We start from the raw sequence: 22,134 nt of genomic DNA on the forward strand, positions 1-22,134 counted from the left end.
TGAAATATTGCCTAAATATGACTACATTATAAATAGATGTCCCTGTCCATGACATATCATTTCGAAAATAAGAGACTAACATTTTTAAACAATTACCACATCTACAACTAGGAATAAACTGTATAAGAATCTTCTTTATCAAGCATATAGTTTCTTTATTGAGAAAAATCACATATCCAGTAAAACATTGCCCATTACTAACATGAAATGAAGCTCAATGAATCTTTAAAAACAAATGAGGGGGCTGGTGAGATGAGTCAGTTGGGAAAGGTGTCTGCTGCCAACACTGATGACCCGAGTTCGATCCCAGGACCCACATGGTAGAAAGGAAGAACTAACTCCTGCAAGTTGTCTTGATTACCCACGTGTGCTGTGTCCCCAAACCCAGTAAAATAAACAAATAAATGCAAACAACAACAACAAACAGTAACAACGTGACTAAGGGATGGCTTGGTCCAAAACGTACTTGCTGTCCAAGCATAGGTACTAAGTTCAGATCCCAGCACCTTAAAAACCCCAGTGGGTGGAGACAAGTGGACATCCGGGGTTTACTACCCAGCCAGCCTAACTCAGTCAGTAAGCTCCAGGCCCAGTGAGAGACGATGTCTCAAAAAATAAGATGGAGGCCAGGAGTGATGACACCCTTTAATTCCAGAAGTTGGGAGGTAGAGGTCGGCAGATCTCTGAGTTCAAAGCCAATGTGATCTACATAGCAAATGCCAGGCCAGCCAAGGCTACATAGTGAGACCCCATCTCAATAAACTGACTGACTGACTCACTGACTGACTGACTCACTGACTCACTCACTAAGAGGAAGCAGAGCTAAGGAAAACACCTGATGCTGACCTGGCCTCCACAGGCATATGCACACATGCACATATCCACACCAACATGTACATTTATCACACATGCCACAACAATACACACACCAAATTAAAACAAGTTAGGTTAAATTAAAATATAAACAAATATGCAGCAGGTATGGTAGCTCATGCGTGTGATGCCAATGCTTAGAAGGTTGAAGCAGGAAGATTGCCATGAAGTCAGCACAGGCTATAGAGTAAGATCCTGTCTTAAAACACACAAATCATTTCTAGAGGAAAAGAAGGACATTTACTCCAGTATAGCTACAGCTACTTATTTAACCAAACTAAATAAAGCTTTTAGCCAGGTATGATGGCACACATGTGTAACACTTGCTGAAAGAGGGGGATTAAAGGCTAGCCTGGTTCACATAGAGTCCAAGTCTATAAATAAATAATAAAACTTGCTGATCTAGGTTGGAAACTGGCCAGACTAAATGAGGCTATTCTTTCTCATAAAGGTAATGTGTAATCTTTTGTGTTTATGTGTTTGCAGTGCTGGTATAAGGGATCAAACCCAGGAGCTTGTGCATGCTAACTTAGCACTCTATTAATGACCTACATTCCTTAGCTATGGGGTAAATACTTTTGAGAAATGTTCTGTTATGTAGCTGAGGCTAGCTGGAGCTTCCTATATAGCCAAGTTGGCCCCCATTTTGCAGCAATCATGTCGCAACCTCCTAAATACTGAGATTACAGATTTACAAGTGGAAACTACCATGCCCTGACAATCTTTAATGCCTGCTGTAAGTACTTCCATGAATATCTAAGGCACTATCAACATAAAAACATTGATGCTGACATGACCCATGAATGCTAAACATATCTTTTAAAATAATTATAAAATTGCTAAACCTGAGTAGAACATTCTTTTGTGGGGTTTGTTTTTTTTTTTTTTTCGAGACAGGGTCTCACTATGTAACTCTGGCTGTCCTAGAACTCACTATGCCTTTAATCCCAGCACTCGGGAGGCAGAGCCAGGCGGATCTCTGTGAGTTCGAGGCCAGCCTGGACTACCAAGTGAGTTCCAGGAAAGGCGCAAAGCTACACAGAGAAACCCTGTCTCGAAAAACCAAAAAAAAAAAAAAAAAAAAGATGTGCACCACCAGGCTCAGCAAAGAGAGATATTTTTACTCAGCAAAATTAACTTTGGCACTTTTAACTCAAATCATAAACCAAGTATTTTGGCACTTGGAGTAGGATCTAGTGATGGTGTGTATGCCCATCTACATGGATGGTGTATATGTGCATCCATGAACACCACTTACCAACAACTATAAACAATCCTTAAAAAATTATATCAAGTGTTCATTTAACTTGGACCAGTATTTTTAATTAACATACTTGTGTCTTAAAATCCTATTCCCTTTTGTCTCTCAAACAACTTTTGGTTTGTGCTTAAAATAATGCTGACTACAAGCATGGCAGCTCACTCCAGTTTTCCAGTGTTATATGTTTATGCAGACATACTGTTTTGTTTTTGTTTTTGTTTTGTAAATTGCCATAATGGATTTAATCCCTGGCTTAAGTTTTGAGCCAGGAGATACAGGTTCTCACTTAATGGGATGGAAGAGGAGGAGGGGCTAAAGAAACATGGGGAGTTCCAGACACAAAGAGGGGACAATGAGATTCAAATACTGTACCCTGCTCCTAGTTCCATCCTGGTTCTTTATATGAACCACAAACTACCATTTGTTCCTTTAACAGTAATTTTTCATTCTATATAGTAGTATCTAAAACAGTAGTTTCATGGCCTCGAGCACATGAAACGTGGCTAGTCCATTTAGGTCAGAGATCCATTAGTCGTCAAAAACACAGGTGTGAAAGCAGGGACCATGACACCGGCAGGAGAGTCTTCGATTCTGAGGCTAGGATGAGTTAGTGTGAGATGCTGCCTTAGGAAACAAGAAGACACCTTAGCATAAAGAAAAATATAAAAATCTCAGGGCTTTGTGTGTATATGGCGTGTCTGTCTGTCTGTCTGTCTGTGTGTGTGTGTGTACAGGCACCTGCACAGAGTGAAAAGTTAACTTTCAGGAGTTGGTCCTTGCCTTTCTATCCTGTTTTTAGACAGGGTTTCTCTTGGTTTTGCTGCTGTGTTCACCAGGCTATCTGGTTCTAAAGCTTGTCTCTGCCCCTCATTCCCCGTAGTTCTGGGGTTACAGATGTGGGCTACCACATTTAGATTTTTATGTAGGTTCTGGGGATCAGCATTAGGCTATCAAGCATGCAGGACAATTAGTTTTACACACAAACCATATCCTTGGCTTCTCATCACTTTTTAACTGACTACAGGTTAAGGCAATTATTTTAGACAAATTGGGTTAAGTAAAACACATGGTTAATCCCACCTTTTTGTTTTTATGTTTTCTTCTGTTTCTAGACAGGTCCGTCTACATAGCTCTCGTCAGTCTGGAACTTACTATGTCCAGGCTAACCCTGAACTCATGGAGATCCACCTGCCTCCACCTACTGAGTGCTAGAGTTACAAGCATAACTCACCACGCCCAACTGCACGTTCTGTTTTTGGTTTTTAATGTGGCTATTAGAAAATTTAAATTCATATCTGTGGTACTATCAGATAGCATAATGCTAAGACTCTCTGGCAAGAACTAGGGTACCAGACGACTGGAGAAAGCATCCTCTGGTATTTAGAAGCTCCGATCAGTGTTAAAAAATTATGAAAAGCATTAAATAGCATTAGCGTGCTGATAAGGATGAGTATTGAGGTATGGGCGAATGAGGGGCCTTTGTGGAAGAAGACAGGAAGGGGAGTGGAAAGAAATGTTAGGTCAGTCATCTGGAAGCAGCACTGCCTACGCTGAGTTTAACAAGTAGAAACGGCAGGGGTTGGGGGGATTGGATAAACCAAGTCAAAACAGGAGAAAAGAATAAAAGTTCTTTCCTGTTCATAAAGGAGAAGGTCAAGGTGTAAGGCAGAATGGAGAGGACTCAAGTTTCTGTGACACTGTAAGAAGGGTTGCATTTTAATCCTTAGGCAATGGAGTAGTCAGTGCAGGGTTGTAAGCAGTGGTAAAATAAAAAACAATGGCTCAGATCTTAGGCAAGTGCACAGAGATTTCATTATAGTGGACAAGACCGCAGAGGTAAGAAATGACCTAAACTGGGGGGAAAAAAGTATGAATGGGAAGAAAGCACTAAGCAAATCACTATTTAGGAGGTGACATCTGTAGACATGTAGGTGACTTGTCTGACCACATGGGGTGGGAGCAAGACCCTGACCTGTTTTGAGGAGGCACATGCAATCTGGTGATTTTAAAGGACTGTCTCTTCCTGTCAGGAGGGACAATGGATATCAGATACTAAAAACTAGTGGAGGTTATTGCTGCAGGAGTTACTGGTGACCTAGGGTGGATGCAAGGAGCGAGAAGCGAGCCCCAGGGGAACCCAGACCTGTCATCCAGCACTGCAGAGGGGCTAGAGACTGCATGTTTTCAGGCCAGCTGGGACTGTAGTGCGTCCCACAACAGCCTGAGCTGCAGTGGAAGGCTCTGCACCCTAAGGGGAGGAAAAGGCAGGTGGTGAGAAGCAACTGTATTTATTTTTTTTTTTCCAAACCTGCCTTATGGCATTGTCCAAATCAGAGAATTGAGAAAGAAATGTAGGAATATCACACCCTCTTAGCTCAGTTGTTTTATTTAATCTGGACTAGCTTTTCAGTTGAAGATGAAAATACTGTACAGAAAGGCTTGAAGAATACACTGAGGATTTGGAAGAGAGCAAAGGAAACAGGAGGAGCTGAACAAGGGCTATTTTAAGATTAACCAATACCTTCCAGGAGGTTTTAAACCACGTCATGTTAGTGTCGTTAGCCTACCCTGACATGTGACTTTCCTTCACATTACCCAGTTATCCAACTGTGGGAGTTGAGCATTTACTGTAGAATCAAGAATTTTATTTTTAAAATGGTTAAGAGTTAAGTGGTTTAGAAAGCTACATGAGGCCCTAAATTCTAAAAAATCCTATAAAACACAAGAAATGTAATTGACTAAATACACACAGCACAGAATTTACCATTTTAACCATTTCCTCACACAACTCTTAACTGAGCATCTAACAGGGGCATCTATGGGTGGAAGGTAGGCGGAGGCAGTGCGTTCACGGGCCTGACTGGGCAGCTCTGGGGTGGGTTGCAGGGCCCCGAACGTGATAGAAGCAGCCTTCTTCTGCCACCACAGTATATATGTGTGTGTGTGTGTGTATAACACACACACACACACATATATACAAGAACAGACGTTCCTCGTCTTACAACAGGGCAGTGTTCCCATAAACCCAAGAAGAATTAGAAATATTTCAAGTCAAAACAACATTTAATAGGGCTGGGAATGTAGCTCAGTAGTAGAACACTTGCTGCGCATGCAGAAGGCTACACATATACACCCACCAAAATAGAAAATAAACAACAAGAAAAACCTAGAAGGACATCTGAGCTTAGCCACACGGTACTTTGTACAGCTTTGTGTCCTCCATGACCAGTAACTGTCTGGGAGTTTCAGGTCACTGGGGATGCCCAGAATTACAACAGAATCATGTTGAGTTATCACTAGCCCAGGAAAAGATCAGAAGTCAAAACTTTGAAGTTTGGTTTCTACTCAACACATATCACTTTCACACTAGTGTGAGGGAAAAATATATAAATATATAAAATTTCTAAATTATAAGTTATGAAAAAAGCAGTATTATGAAGACTCCAAAGTAACTGCTTCTCTAAGTATGCTTTCTCAGGAAATGTTTGGAACTTCATAATTTATTCCCATGGTAGTTCTTAGAATTCTTTTTGGGGGGCAAATATCTACAGTTATGATCACCATTTCCATGACTAAAGTGAACATTATAAAATCTCATAAAAAGAAGGATGTAGTGGCACACTCTTGTAATCTCAGTACTTGGGAGGTAGAAGCCAATGACAAGAGCTCATGGCATCTTCCAGGACTCAGTGAATTATAGGCCTGGGATGCATAGTAAACCCCGCCCCAAAAACAAATAGGGAAAAAATGAAAAGCCAAAGGAAAGAAAACCTAAGTTTTGTTTTGTTCTTTGTTTTTGTTTGTTTCGAGACAAGGTCTCATATAGCCCAGGCAGGCCTGGGACTTCAGGTGCAGTTGAAGCTAGTCTTGAACGCCTTCGTCTCCATTCCCTGAATGCTAGGATTTCAAGCCTGTTCGACCATACCTGGCCTAAGATTTTTCAGTGTAAACACAATATAAGAAAAATGGGAATCCATCAAGGGATGACCAATTCATTATCAGCCAGAGTCCTACTTAGGTTATATTGGGGATATTAAAAGTGAACAAGGAAGCCAGTGTGGTGGCACACTGGCGCACTCCTTTAATCCTAGCACGTGGGAGGCAGAGGCAGTCAGATCTCTGTGAGTTCTACAGTGTGAGTTCCAGGACGGTCTGAAAAAAAAACAAGACAAAAAGAAACCACCCCAGAAAAACAAAACAACAGAAAAAGTGAATACATCATGGTTATCGAGGGGAAGGAACTTCCAAGCCTAAAGGAGAGAAAAACTAAGTAATTAAAGCTGTATACTACAGAGTGTAAGACAGGAACACGTGCTGGAAAAGGAACTAGCTGTCGTCTACTGCGATAAAACCAAAAGATGACTGGTGAAGAGGAGAGGAAAGGAGTCTGGTGGGAGGGAGACAAGGCAAGGTCTAGAAGCACCGGCTAGAGAGGCCAGAACAGAAAATGCAAAGCTGGAGGCCTTACTTGGGCTTTCTTGAGAGAGCAACAGGAAGCCCTGAAGGGATTTAAGCAGCAAGGTGACATTATCAGATTTAAATTCACAGCTGCTGTGCAAAAGTGATCTGGAAGTAACCATTTTAAAGGACAGGGGTAATTTAAATCATCTTTTTTTTTTAAGTAGGTATTTTAATTTAAATTTAACTTACTATGTAGACCCCACTGGCCTGGAACTCAGAAATCTGCCTGTCTCTGCCTCCTGAGTGCTGGGATTAAAGGCATGTACCACAATGCTCAGTTTAAACTTTAAATTTAAAATATTTACTTTTGTTTTTGGAGATTAGGCCTTTAATTCCATTCTTCAGTTATTTAAAATTACTTTTAAATATATCACAATATTTGTCTCTTAACTCTGAAATGCTAATAATAGCTAGCTTTTATTGAGCATATATTATATAATGTGAATACTATCTTAACTGGCTTTCATAGATTCATTTAATCCTTATACCCTGAGAAGCTTGCACAACTATACTCATTTTATAGGCAGGGAAAATGTGACAGAGGTCATAGTGAGAGCAGGATTCAAACTCAGTTCTGTCTCCAAATTCTGCATCTTACTAATTAGACTATCTTAAAAATTGTTTAGTAACATAAACAGAAAATATATGCACCATGGGAAAAAGATGCCCAATTTCCCCCAAATATCAGAGAAGAGAAAGGCCTAGATAAGTTGACAGGGTAGGTGGGATGGAAGATAAATTGGTAGTTTAGGTAAGAGATTGTGGTAGTTAGTGCATGCCTGTGATCCCATGACTTTGTAGGTGGGTAGTGTGTAAACTGATGACACAACTGCTCCATGGTACGGCCAAGGGAAGGTTTTTATTGTAGATATGAGAGAGAGAAAAGCCACAGGCATGTCTAAGAGTCCAGAGCAGAGAGTAGCAGAAGTAGACTGAACACAGCCAGCAGACTGGACAAGGCCATGGCTATCTGCAAGACAGGAGAGAATAGAAAACAGTGAGAAGCAGGGGCAGAGCAAGAGAAAGTGAGAGATCGAGAGGACATAGTGAGAATAGCAGGGTTATAAGGAGAATGAGTAGCTGGAGGGAGGTGAGGGAAGAGGAGGTGAGAAGGGTTAATATGCTAGCATGGACTTTGAAATGTACACCAGCTTACTTACTGAGGGAGCCTGGAGGCCAGCATGAGCTTTGATAGGCTAATAGGTGCCACAGGTAGTCATAAGTCCCTTCTGCCAGCGGTAAGGGAAATGACTCCTTTTGGTAGAGGGGAATCAGCTGCACAAGTTCCTGAGGAATGTTGGCTTTTACCTGTCAGAAATCCTCCTATATTCCAGGTTGAGCTCATCTATGGATATTTGAACTGCCTTTTGGAGTTTGGTAAATTGGAGTTTCATTTGGATATTACAAGTAGGACCGTCATAAGGCCAACATTATCTACACAGCAAGTCCAAGGCCAGCCTAGGTTGCATGTGACCTGTCTCAGCAACAAACCAAAATAAGAGATTATGGTAGATTATGGAGTCAATGATGAAAGTAAAGTGATGGATTTAGATGATTCTGTAGGTACAACACAGCATTTGGTGATAGATTTGATAAAATGTTTAAGGGAGAAAAGATGTTTTCATTTATATCAATGGATTACATACATAGAGAGGTGTTTCGTTTTGGTTTTGGTTAGGAAAGGTCTGGCTATGTGGTCTAGACTGGTGTTAGGCTCACAGCAACTGTCCTATTTCAGCCTCCTGACCTCAGAAGGGCTGGGATTTTAGGTGTGTACCATCTATACTCCTATTTCTATTAGAAACTATATGTTTCATTCTGACAATTAGGAACTATATGTTGTGCTAAAAATAGCATAATAGGACTGGGTATATAACTTTGTGGTAGTGTTTGCTGGAGGGAAAATATAATCCATTTTTCATTCTTTGATTAAGTCTTGTCAAATGGGGAAATAGGGGGCTGGAGAGACGACTCAGCAGTTAATAGCATTGGCTGCTTTTGCAGAGGACCAGGTTCTGTTCCCAGTTTCTACATGGTGGCTCACAACCATCTATAACTCCAGGTCCAGGGGATCCAAAGCCCTCTTCTGGCCTCTGCAGGTACCAGGCACGCACATGGTATACATACATATATGCAGGCAAACACTCATACACATAAAATAAGATCTTTAAAAAAAAATAAAACTGTAACAGTAATGAATACTAATAGCCCCTTAAAAGATTCCAACGTTTGTATAGCCGTGGTAAGATAGGACAAAATTACCCTGGAATGTGCAATCCCAATGAGTGAATAAAGTATTATCCATTCAGATCTGAGATGAGTGGAAAACTGCCTTCTAGGCTGGCCTCAAACTGGCCAGGCTTACTGCTGCTGCTTTTGCTTCTCTGGGCTGGGATTACAGGCTTGGTCACCGTGTCCAGCACTACCCAACTTTCTAGAACACCTAAGTATCACAGAAAACTATTGGGCTGGTTTAAAAGAGACTGTAATTCTATCTATTTGCTTCACTGTCGAATCTGCTGTTTGTATTCAAATTGGTCCTTCCCCCTACTGACTTTGAATCTTAAAACAAGCCACAGGAAATCCTAATTTTAAAATAATTAGTGAAAAGCTAGGAATGTGGATCTGTTGGTAGGGTGCTTACCTAGCATGCACAAAGCCCTGGGTTGGATGCCCAGCACTGCCTAAAAGTAAAAAAACAAAACAAAAAACCTGACCTGATGTGGAGGCTGCCAGACTATATTATTATAACGACAGTACTCAGAAGATGGAAACGGGAGAATCAGGAGTTCAATATCATGCATAGTGAGTTTGAAGCCCGCCTGGGGCACTCAACATTCGTTTCAACAACAAAAACACACAAAAAATGTTTTAACAGCCTGTTCACAATTAATTCTAGACACTTCTAATTTCTCACTTCGCACTTGCCAGAAACTCATCATTTAACTTTGGCAGAATCGTTTGGCAATGTGGCGTTCCCACCCAGTCCCCTCGGATGCCATCACTAAACCTTAGGCAATGAAGGCTGAAAACCAAGAGTGAGCCTGTGCACCCCCCATCCGTGCACGCCTGCCACGGACCGTGCCGGAGTCAGACAGTCAAGGCTAACTTCCGTCCGACACACGGGCTCGCGGTCAAGTGCTCAACACTTCGCCTGGACAGTTTTCCGGAGAGTTCCACGGACGCTGCCGGAGCGGGCCCCTCGGGCAGCCCAGCGCCGCAGCACCCTCGGCCCCGGCCAGCCCTGCAGCCGGCTCCGCCGCCGCCCGGCCGCCGGGGCGAGGGGGCGTGGCGCCGCGGGAACTCCCGCGTGACGTCACGTGACGCCGCAGGGCTCGGGGCCGGGCGGGGCCGGGCGCCCTCCGGCCTGCCTCCGGGAGGCTCTGGCCGTCCCGGCGTGGGCTCGGCCGCCCGGCGACAAAGGCGGAGCAGCGAGCGGCAGGGCCTCCCCGCAGGACCCCGCTGCCTGCCTTGGGCTCGGAGGGACGGCTCGGAGCTGTGAGTACGGGGCGCTCCTTCCCCGCGCCCGGCGTGCGCACGCGGGGCGGCCACTTCCGGCGGGAGCCGCCGCTCTAAGCGGGCTGTGGCGGCCGGCAGGCGTGAGGCGCCCGCCGGGGGAGGCTGGCCCGGGCCGGCTCGCAGGACGCGCGCCGGGCTGCGCTCCCCGCTGTCTTTCGGGCTCCCGCGCGCCCCGAAGGCGCGCCCCTCCGCGCTGAGCCCGCCCCGCGCATGCGCCCTCTGCGCCGCGCGCGCTTTTCGCGTGTGACCCGGGGCGAGCGGGCACGCCGAGGGGCGTCTGGGGAGGGGCGGGTGGAGACCGGGTCGGGGGGAGAGCCGCGGCGCGTGTGCGCCTTGCTCGGCAGAGGCACGTCGCGTGCCCCGGGCGTTCCCCTCGTGTGGTGTGACAGCCCGGTCGTCCCGAGCGTCTTCGGTGCGGAGGGAGGCGGGCGCCGCCCGGCACTCGCGCCTTTGTGTCCCGGGCCCGGGAGACGGGAGTGTTAGAGAGAGAAGGGCGCGGTGCGCGGCGGATAACGGTGCAGAGCAAGAAGATGGGCGCCCCAGTGCTGGGCGAGCACGGTAGACGGAAAGGATGTTGTGGGCCGAGATTTGCGAACTTGGTACTGACGGTGTTTTAGGTAGCTGTTTTAAACAGCTTGAGCGGCCCTGGTGGCAGCGCACGCAGACGCGAGCGCTGAGTTCGAGGCCAGCCTGGTCTACGTAGGGAGTTGCCGGTCAGCCAGGGCTAAGTAGACCCTGTTTCAAAACAACAAAAGCCCTGGATTAGCTTAACTACCTCTTCATTGAGGCCTTGCCTAAAGGATACTTACTTAGTTTACGCTAATTTTACTTTTAAGCTTTTCATTAAAGTTATTAAATCTTTAAACCTTTCTTTCTCTTTCCTTCTTTTCTTTCTGTCCTCCCTCCCTCCCTCCCCTCCCTCATTCCTCCTTTCCTTCCCGTCTCCCGGCCCTGTCTTCCCTCCCTTCCTCTCTTTCTTTCAACAGGGTTTCTCTGAGTAGCCCTGGCCTGGCTCTCAGAATTTGCTCTGTAGACCAGGGTGGCCTGCCTGCCTCTGCTTCCTGAGTGCCGGGATTAAAGATATGCGCCAAGACCGCCCGCCATACTTTTATTTCTTGCTACAGAGAAATATAGTTTTGGGCTCAAATCCTAGCCCTGAAATAGCCAAGTCCTATCTCTATTGGAGTTGATAATTATACCTCTTTGTAGAGTTCTGATAATTCCCTAAAATTACTAGTAAAATTATAACTCATGTACTACTGTACATAGCTAAGTGCAGTCTCTTATTGGCCATAATGTATCTTTTATGGCTAAGTAGTTACACACAGGCTTGTCAAGCAGAACTATATTAATGCTCTTCATCTCACTTTTAAAAATTAATATGAAATGAGCCGGGCGGTGGTGGCGCACGCCTTTAATCCCAGCACTCGGGAGGCAGAGCCAGGCGGATCTCTGTGAGTTCGAGGCCAGCCTGGGCTACCAAGTGAGTTCCAGGAGAGGCGCAAAGCTACACAGAGAAACCCTGTCTCGAAAAACCAAAAAACAAAAAAACAAAAAAACAAAAAAAAAAATTAATATGAAATGAATATTCACGAGAGACATTAGCATTATTAACCCCTCACATACACAGCCACCACTCAGCTTCAGTGATTGCCAAAGTAAGCTGTTCTTGTTTCATCTCTCCACCACACCCATTTTCAAGCCAATTCTAGAGAATGTTAGTTTATCTCATAATATTCCTGTAACAGACACAGCCTTTTAATGGAAAAAGGAAAATGGGGCTGGAAATGTATCTCAGTGCTAGAATTCTCCCCAGCATGCCTAAAGCCCTGGATTCTTTCCCAGCACCATAAGAAATACAAAATTTTAAAAAGTTTTAAGTGGTCACATCACTGTTGCATGCAAGAGATTTAACAATAACTTAGTGCACCCAAGAAAATTAATAAGATTATTTGAAATCTATGTATGTTCATCTTTTTCTGATTTTTTTAGAAAGCCTGATTGCAATTTTTGTAACACTTAGTAAATATGTATATTATTTCTGTAGTGCTATATAGGTAACCAAGTGGTTGCATACATTCTTTTTGTTTTGTTTTTGTGTTTTTCTTTTTTTTTAAATATTTATTTATTTATTATGTATACAGTGTTCTGCCTGCATGTGTCCCTGCAGGTCAGAAGAGGGCACCAGATCTCATTACAGATGGTTGTGAGCCACCATGTGGTTGCTGGGAATTGAACTCAGGTCCTCTGGAAGAGCAGTCAGTGCTCTCAACCTCTGAGCCATCTCTCCAGCCCCTGTTTTTGTTTTTTTCAAGACAGGGTTTCTCAGTGTAGCTTTGGCTATCCTGGAACTCGATCTGTAGACCAGGCTGGCCTCAAACTCAGAGTCTATTCTTTTTTAATTTTAGGTTAGAATACAAAGTAATGGGTTTCTTTTTTGTTTTGTTTAGTTTTAGTTTTTGTTTTTTAAGACAAAGTTTCTCTATGTAGCCCTGGCTGGCCTGGAACTTAATTTGTAGACCAGGCTGTCTTGGAACTCAAGAGATCTGCCCACCTCTGCCTCCTGAGTGCTGGGATTAAAGATATGAGCCACATCTGGCCAGAGTAATGGGTTTCTTCATACACACATGTCATTATGCAGTGTTGTCAGGTTGAATGCATTATTGCTCCTTTGAAAGTTTTAGTTTTTGTTTTGCCTAACTGTATGTACCACATCTATGCCTGGCGTCCATGGAGGCTAGAAGAGGGTGTCAGATCTGCTAGACCTGAAGTTGCAGAAGGTTGTAAGCTGTTATGTGGGTGCTAGGGCTTGAACTTGAGGGTCTCTGAAAAAGGAGCCAGTGCTTTTTAAACACTGAGCCATTTCTCTAGCCCAGAAGTTGTTTTTGTACAGAGTCTATGCATCCCAGGCTAGCTTCAAACTCTGTGTCGCTGAAGAGGAGAGGATGGCCTCGAACTCCTGATCCTCCTGCCTTCATCTAAGTGCATTGACTACTAGGTTCAATTTATGGGTGCTGGGAATAGAACCCAGAGCCTTGTGAATGCTAGATACACACTTTATCAACTGAGCCACATCTCCAGACACCTTATGTGTCCTGCTCCCTCCTTCCCCCTCCTTCCTCCTCTGCCTCCTTCCATCATTTTTCTTGAGAAGGTCTTGCTGTGCTAGCCTAGGTCGGCCTGGAACTTGTAGCTCTTCTCCCTCGGCCTCCCCAGTGCTGAGATTCAGGCATGAGTCACTGCCCAACAGGTTCCTTTTGTAATGGTAGCTAATTAATGGTTTCAAGTAAGAACCCAGTTTAAAATAATGTATTAAACCACTTCAGTTTCTTAATAGTCTGTTACTTCTTTTTAGGGGCTACATGAGTCGTAATCATTAATCGTTACTAGGAAAGAATCACAAAGTACCTTTACCCTATAGCTTTGTACCTCTAAATAGAAAGAGTATTCTTAGAGCTTTGTTGTATGTGTATCTTACTGACTTGTTCTCAGAAATATACATAGATCCTTCCGTGCTTTAATATTCAACCATCTGCCTGGTTTTATAACGTGTGTGTATGTAAATGGTTGTAAAATCGGGAATATTACAGAATGTTTTCTAGTATCTGGTTCAGTATAGGGTTGCACTGCACAGCTCTCCAAAAATTAAAGCAATGATTTTTTTTTTTTTCAGTGCTAGGGATTGAACCCAGGGCCTTGCATGTGCTCACCAAGCACTCCTTTTCTAATCTACATTTTCATTCCTTGCATATTTATCACTACTACATTTATTTATTTACCTTGTGAGTGAACATATATGCCCATACCACAGTGCACATGTGGAGGTCAGAAGCCATCTTGTTGGAGTCAGTTCTTCCCCTCTGTCCCCTTCCAGGGAATCAAACTGTCAGGCTTGTTGGTGTTTTTACCTGCTGATCCGTCTTGCAGGCCCCCACTCTCTTCCCTCCCTCCCTCCCTCCCTCCCTCCCTCCCTTTCTCTCTCTCCACTCTCTCTTTTAAAGATAGGATCTTGTTATATAGCCCAGGCTGACCTTGACTTTGGGAAGCCTGCACCTCTGGAGTACTGGGATTATAGACATAAGCCAGCACAGCTGGCCAGTAAGTTTTATAAGGGTAAATGAATACTGACTGTGAATGATTATAAACCTTTCGATATTGTTAGAGTCCTTTTAACTTCAGCATAATTTAGGTAATTACTCCTTCTTAGATGGAGAAACTGAAAATCTGCCTGGAGATTGGCCTATATGAAGGCCAGGTAACTGAAACCATGGTTTTCTCTCACTATGTAGCCCTGGCTCTTCCTGGAACTCACTAAGTAGATGGCTGGCTTTGAACTCAGAGCTCCACCTGCCTCTGTCTCCCAACCACACCCTGCTCCTACCATTACCTTCTTTCCTCACTCTTACCCAACTTCTGTCAAGTTCTCTGAAAGATTGCTTGTAAATAGATAACGAAAACTTGAAAACAGCTGGGCTTCCGATTTCATCCTGATTTCAAATTACATAAATGGAAATGCAAAATATGACCCGTTGCAATTTGTCATTTCAGGCATTTCAGTAATCTAAAGACAACTTCACACCTATGTAAGGCAACAAGAAAGGCCAGGAAACATCAGCAAACGGAAGTGTAAAGCCTGGTAAGAAGATGAGCATTTCAGGAAGCAGCTGTGGAAGCCCCAACTCTGCAGATGTGTCCAGTGACTTCAAGGAACTCTGGACAAAACTAAAAGAATATCATGATAAGGAAGTACAAGGTACAGTCTTTTCTTGAGTGCTTGAGACTATAGTAGTAGGAACTAGCTTTGATTATTTTATGTATTTTTAGATAGAATTAATCTTAGGGGCAAATGATCCACCTTTAAAGGGCATTTACTGTTGTAATGCTTTATGATTTGTGTTATTGATGTTGTAGTTACTTTGTGTAACTACAGCCATTGCAGACTATAGTTTTGTTTTGTTTTACTATTTTTGAAATTTATATGTATGTGTGTGAGCCTGCATGAGTATATATGTACAATATGTGCTCAGGAACCCATGGAGGTCAAAAGAGGATATCAGATTCCCATGGAACTAGAGTTATAGGCAGTGAGCCACAATGTGGGTGCTGGGAACTGAACCTTGGTTCTCTGTAAGAGCCATAAATGCTCTTAATTGCTCAGTCATCTCTCCAGCCCCCAGAACAGTTTGTATATAACTTCTCATGGAAATATGCTTTAAGGTACTAAAAGCAGAATGTATTGACTGAAGGCTTAGATTTGAATTCTAATTTCATCTTCCTGATGGCTTTGTGATCTCCACTGTTGCATATCCTTTTATCTTTTTTCTATCATTATTTGCAGGGTTATCTCTAGATGTAAAAGTGCCATTTAAGTAATCTGACAAGCCTTTCAGGAGTTGTCTGTGACTGAAACTCATGTACAGAAGTGATGGGAAGATCAGGCTTTACAGTTGGGTACATCCAGGCAATACAAGTGGTAGGAGGGTGAGGAAGACTCTAGAAAAATTGCATATAAGAGCTTGATTTTTTTTCCCCCCAGAGAATTATAGACAGCTGGAAATATTTCTAAGTGGTAATGTGATGGGCGTCTGTTAGGCTTGTAGGTAAGATATAATGCTAGGAAAGCAGATGTGTTCAGGTTAGCGGTATGTACATGCTGAGGAGAGTCTCACCAGCTTTATTTTTAGGATTAGCTCTTTTGGGGGTATGGGGAGTTCAAGACAGGGTTTCTCTTGTAGCCCTGCCTGTCCTGGAACTCACTCTGTGAGTTGAACTTTCTGAGCCTTGAACTCGGAGATCCTCCTACCTCTGCCTCCCAAGTGCTGTGATCAAAGGTGTTCGCCACCACTGCCAGGTTCCCCTGTTCTTTTCTTAAAGACAGGATCTGGCCCAAATTCCCTTATATTGCCCAGGCCGACCATGAACATGAAACATTTTGGCATGTATTAGTGCCTTCTATAATGCTTTTTTCAGAAAGATTTTATGATTTTTAATGTATTAGTCCTTTGTCTCCTAAGCATTTTATTTTATTTTTTTTCTGATAAAGGAAAACATTTAATTGTGGTGGCTTATAGTTCAGAGGTTTAGCCCACTATCATCATGGCAGTTCCTTTGGAGAAGGAGCTGAGTTCTACATCTTGAACCGCAGGCAACAGGAAGTGAACTGTGTGTCACACTGGGCCACATTTTATTTTCATATTGTATCAAATAGATGAAATAGTGTATGATGATGTACTTGAACTGATCCTCCTGCCTCTATGTCCCAAGGGCTGTTTAAAGTTAGTTTGTATCTCTTTGTGATTTATTTATATACTTCGTTAATTATTTTCTGAGGTTGTTGGTTTATGTGGGGGTGGGCAGTTAGAGCAGCTGATATTGACCTTGCTGTATATTTGAGGGTGACTGAATTCCTGCTCCTCCTGCCTCTGCTTCCTGAAGTGCCGGTTTTACAGGTACACAGCCATGCCACTGCAGTGGTCTGCCTTTTTCCTATCCTGTCTTGGAGATATTTACGTATAAGGCAGACAGATTAGTTGAGGTCAGAGGACATGTTTGGGAGATGATTCTCTCCTTCCCCCATGTGAATTCAAGGGATCGAACCCTGATCATGAGACTTGGCAACAAGAACCTATACTTGTTGATCCATCTTGCCAGTCTAATCTTTGCTCTTTCTAATTTCAAGTGTTTTGTTTTGTTTTTTCAAGACAAGGTTTCTATGTCACCCTACTTGTCCTGATGATACTTGCTCTGTAGACCAGGCTGGCCTCAAACTCAGAGATCCACCTGCCTCTGCCTCCTGAGTGCTGGGATTAAAGGTGTGCACCACCACCACCTGGCCAAGTGTTTTATTATAGTGATAGAAAGTTGACTAACATACCATTGAAAGTTTTACTTTTTGTCTTATTTAACAGGGAATACATTTTGGCAGGTTTCTTCTTTTTGTTCTTCTGTAAACAGGGTCTTCAGGAGATCTCTATTTTATGATGAAGTAGCATTAAGAAAATAATATATTCCTTGAGCAAAGCGACATATTTGTTCTTAAATTTGACAAATACTACATAGTAGATCATTCACCTTTGTTTATAGTAGATAATTATGTTGTGTGGTCCTTATTGCTGTTCTTTAATAGGCTTCATGGTCCCAGAAACATTAGTGTACTATAAAAAGCATTAAGAGGGTAGGGGATAAGAAGAAGCAGGCTTGTTTCCTGCTTATGGATTCTTGAAGGTGTGGTTTTGTTTGTTCATTTAAGACAGAGTTTCACTATGGAGCCCAACTGGTCTAGAAATTGCTGTGTAACCCAGGCAGGCCTCAGACTCAAGGTCTTCCTGCCTCAGCTTCCTAGTCTTGGGATCACAGGCATGATGGGATCACCATGCTTAGCATGGTAAACACTGATGTTACTTAAAAATTCAGTTTGGGTTACTGGAAATTTCCCAAATGAAAGAGGGCTTTTTTAATTATTTGTCCTTTGTCAGTGTGCTTCACATAGTTCCATATAAAATTGGATCCTATGACTATGTAATAACATCAAAGACCTGCCTAGGGGGTGCTTACTTTTTAAAAAGAAGGTGGGGGATCTACTTAGAAAAACCAATACAAGAAGCTGTTTGCAGGACATCAAACATAGACGTGTCTGGACATCGCAGGTTCTGAAGTATATATAGGAATCAAAATTGACTCATTACTTTTTAAAGCTTCATGTCAGTAAAAGACAAAGGAGAAACACTAGGAAGAGTAGATGTACTTGAGATGTATAATTTTTACATAGACAGCCAAGGAAATCTGTCCATAAGAAATAAGGTGCATCTGTTTACCCTGCTGTGTATGCATTTGGGGTTTCTTGTTTGCTCCATTTGACCAGAACATAATAAAGCAATATTGATGATATGCCGTATACAAAACTGGGTGCACTGATCATAATAGAGTAAGCTACATGCATTTCTTTTAAAACTAAGTATAAATGGTCTCCCATTTATGTTGAAAACCAGCAGTTTGCAAGGTACACTGTTTGCTGAGGTGATTCTGGTGACATTTGTCACTAAGTTTTTAATCTTTTTACCATGACTGTATCCTTCATTGTTCATTCTAGTGTCTAATTGTCATTGAGAATAGACAACTTTATGCTTTGAATTCAGAATAACAGGTTTTAATAGAATTTTCGTGTTTTAATAGGAGTTTCAGAATTCTTTAAATTTCAAAAGTCCTAAGAGTATATTTGGTAGGATTTTTTTTTAAACTTAGCATCGGGTTTATTATTAAAAGCATAGGTAATAAAGTAGAATTTAGAATATTTGTTTTTCATACCATTTTATAGTGTTCACTGTCCACACTAGCTTCTGCTATCACATCTCAGTTGATATAATTTCTGTATTTCATAAGTCTGGACCATTTTCATAAAAAACTAGGCAGTTTGGGGGACAAAATTGCAGCTGATTTAAAGAAATGGAACAGGTTGTAGGCTCTAACATGGCAGTACAACTGCACATTGAGTGGTTTTGATTGTTCCCAGTTTCTTGTTCTGCTTACTCTCAAATGTTTCATCAGCATTACACAAAACATTTACATTAAGACTACAGAATCCACAGTGTTGGTTCATAGTACCAAGGCCTATTCATTAAGAGCTCTCTAACTAGCTGTCACATATTAGTTTATTGTTTGCATTCATAACTACTATAAATTCAGTGAAATTCACAATGATTAGTTTATCTGTTTTGAGATAATTAAATATTAAGCAAAGTACACATACATTAAGTATAGCTGATTTCATAAATAGAAGTTTTTAGTTTAGAATAGAAATAATTTATTGTATAGTTAGAGAAATAGGATTTTTTGGTAAATCAAATTATTTGATCTATAGGTGACGCTGTTATTTGTCAAGAAAAGTGGTACTAGTTTAATCATTTCTGTTTAAAAAACATAAGCAACTAAAGTGACAGTAGGCATTGTATGTGGTTTTTATCTGGATAAAAAGTTAAAACAGCCGGGCGGTGGTGGCGCACGCCTTAATCCCAGCACTCGGGAGGCAGAGCCAGGCGGATCTCTGTGAGTTCGAGGCCAGCCTGGGCTACCAAGTGAGTCCCAGGAAAGGCGCAAAGCTACACAGAGAAACCCTGTCTCGGAAAAAAAAAAAAAAAAAAAGTTAAAACAAAGCCGGGCGGTGGTGGCGCACGCCTTTAATCCCAGCACTCGGGAGGCAGAGCCAGGCGGATCTCTGTGAGTTCGAGGCCAGCCTGGGCTACCAAGTGAGTTCCAGGAAAAGGCGCAAAGCTACACAGAGAAACCCTGTCTTGAAAAACCAAAAAAAAAAAAAAAAAAAAGTTAAAACAAGAATTAATAGCATTGATTTTTGTTTATACATCACAAATTGAACTCTTGCCTCATTTATGAACTCTTAAACTTGTTTGGTGTAATGTAACAACACACGCTTGCCCTTGATTGTTTGATTTCCTCCGAAATTCATAGAATGAATAGGTGTATGATTAATTGACAACCTAGTGCTTAGTCTTTTGAACACTGTTTCCTCAGTAGGTTCTCGGGTTGCTAGTGTTAAGATCCCAAATACTGTGTACCTGTTCATACAGGAGCTGCATTGTTGTATGGCCTCATTCCTTCCGATGGGTGTGGAGCAGGATTAAAGCACACTTTATAGGGGTTCTAATTGTAGACAGCTAATGACTTGATGAATAGCGAATGCTAAAATTTGAATGCACACACACACACACACACACACACACACACACACACACACACATAAACCTGTTCTGAGCTGATCTACATGACAGAACAGATGCTCACAGGTGTTGAATGCTTACAGGATAAAAGAGTAGTCTTTCCATATTTCCCAAGAATTTTCTTTTGAAGTTTATGTGGATTTTCCATTTCATTGTTTCTTTTCTAAAAAATAAAGAATCTTTGTTTCATGGCAGGAATCCATTTCATCTTTGGCTACTTTTCATTTGCAAAAGTAGACCTGAGTTTTAGAAGTCAGCCAAATTAAAAACAAGAAAATCTGTCAGCAAGTAAAAATCCCCACATTTTGGGAAGAAGAGACAAAAAATGCTGACTCTAGTCTTTATTCTAGTGGGGCATAAGTTCTTATTTCTGCAAGAATGATGCTTTGCGGAGTACTTTCAAGGTCTCTTGAGTTTGTCATCATTACCCGAGAGAAAGAAACTACTCGGGTTAGGAACTTGGCAGCTGTGAAGGATTGTTATTATTACTATGTTAATTAAAAGCACAGCAGTTTACTTTTACCAGTTATAATACAAGGTTTCCTTTTTATTGTTTTGCAAATCTTTTAAAAGCAAATCACATTTTTCTCATTATTTTAAATCACATGTAACTATAAGAAAGAGTGCAGAGATCCTGTATACCTTTTCCAGGTTTTCCCACTGGTAGTATATTGTATAGTTTTGTTGGCTTGTTTTTGAGATAGGAAAGCCTAGGTTGGCTTTAGACTCATGGCAGTCCTCTAGCCTCAACCTCCTAATGCTGGGATTATGGGTGTGAGCCACCATACCTGGTTATACTTTTTATATATTATATATTATCACAACTAAGAAATTTTTATTGATATAATTTACTAGCCTTATTCAGCTCACACAAATTCTGTATGTACACTTGTGTATGTGTGAAACCTAGACTTGTGTGTTTAGTTCTGTACAGTTTAGTAATGTATAGATTCTATGCCGCTTACCCTCTTCATCCCATCCTTCCTCTCCAGTTTCTTGCTATTGATGCTCTATTCTTCATCTCTAACTTCTTTCATTTCAAGAATGTTACATAAGTAGAGTCATAAAAAAATAACTTTTTGAAATTGGTGAATTTTATTCAACACAATGCCCTTTGAGATCTATCCAAATTGTGCATGTATCAATAGTTAATTGCTTAAGAGAGAGACTTGCTGTACGGCATAAGGTGGCCTCAAACTTGCTATTCTCTCTGTCTCTGAAGTAGACTTTTAATTGTTGTTAGATGTTACTTAAGTTGAAGAGCATTTGATTGTTTCTTATGTGTAGCTACTATAGTCAAAGCTACTGTAATGTCTATGACTTTTTACACTCCCTTATTAATAATACTTTATTTAACTGAATAATAGGTTGTAGAGCCAAGGGTAAAATGTGTCATATTAGTTAACCATTTCCTAGAGGCCAAACTTGAGAGAGTGAAACTGTAACACTACCCCCCAAATTCTTCAGAACCTTCATTTTGCTTATTTGGATTTCCTGGCATCACTGGGGACAATAAGGAGAGTAGACAGACTTCCCCATCAGTGTCTGTCTTGACAATGATTAAGACATATGAGGATATTTTTTTAAAAAATTCTCCCTTATCTAGAGTATGTTGTCTAAGATTGTAGTAATTACAGATACTATGAAGAAGCCTGTTCTTGGAAGTAAATGCGTTAGTGTTTCTAGACACCTCATGTTGCTAGAAGTATGTAGCTTACTAGTGTCTATAAACTATCAAAAGCAGGTAGTAAATAGTCTTTTATTAATCAGAAATCATTCCACTAATAACTATTTCTTCAGGACTAATTTTGTCTGATACACGATAATCTTAGCTGGACATGGTGGCACACACTTAAATTCTCAGCATTTAGTGGGCTGAGATAGGAGGATTGTGAGTTTGAGACCAGGCTGGGCTACCTAGTGAGTTTGAAGCCAGCCTGAACAATATAGAGAGACGCTGATTTGTTTTAAGTTTTATTATGTGCATTTTATCTTTATGGATATGATTGTTTTGCCTTAATGTATATTGTGTGTGCTGCCCTTAGAAACTAGAAGAGTATATCAAATCCCCTAAGACTGGCATTATGGGCAGTTAGGAACAGCCATGTGGTTGCTTGGAATGGAACGTGGATTCTCTGGTAGAGCAGCCAGTGGCTCTTAAACACTGAGCCATCTCTCTAACCCCCCAAAACTTCAATTTTTTCTAAGATTTACTTTGCATGTATGAGTGTTTTGCCTGCATGTATGCAGATGTGTTGTTTGCATGCCTGTTGCCCATGTGGTCAGAAG

The 22,134-nt window shown here is 41.8% G+C and overlaps 1 protein-coding gene across 4 annotated transcripts in view; it reads left to right on the forward strand.

Moving 5' to 3' along the window:
• The first annotated feature begins 9,941 nt into the window (after positions 1-9,941).
• Positions 9,942-22,134, forward strand: part of Rbbp8 (RB binding protein 8, endonuclease) — a 76,879-nt gene continuing 64,686 nt past the window's right edge. For 2 of the 4 annotated variants that reach the window (XM_052741526.1, XM_052741530.1), the window contains exons 1-2: positions 9,942-10,093; positions 14,663-14,867. In XM_052741526.1, the coding sequence (XP_052597486.1) occupies positions 14,759-14,867 (109 nt within the window). In that variant the 5' untranslated portion in view covers positions 9,942-10,093; positions 14,663-14,758. Of the gene's footprint in view, positions 10,094-10,421; positions 10,732-14,662; positions 14,868-22,134 lie in introns of those variants that run through there. The other 2 variants (XM_052741529.1, XM_052741527.1) reach the window with 2 other exon arrangements.

The sequence above is a fragment of the Peromyscus californicus genome, unplaced genomic scaffold (assembly GCF_007827085.1).
Source record: "Peromyscus californicus insignis strain IS unplaced genomic scaffold, ASM782708v3 Scaffold_17__1_contigs__length_78620276, whole genome shotgun sequence".
In the NCBI taxonomy this organism is placed as follows: domain Eukaryota; kingdom Metazoa; phylum Chordata; class Mammalia; order Rodentia; family Cricetidae; genus Peromyscus; species Peromyscus californicus.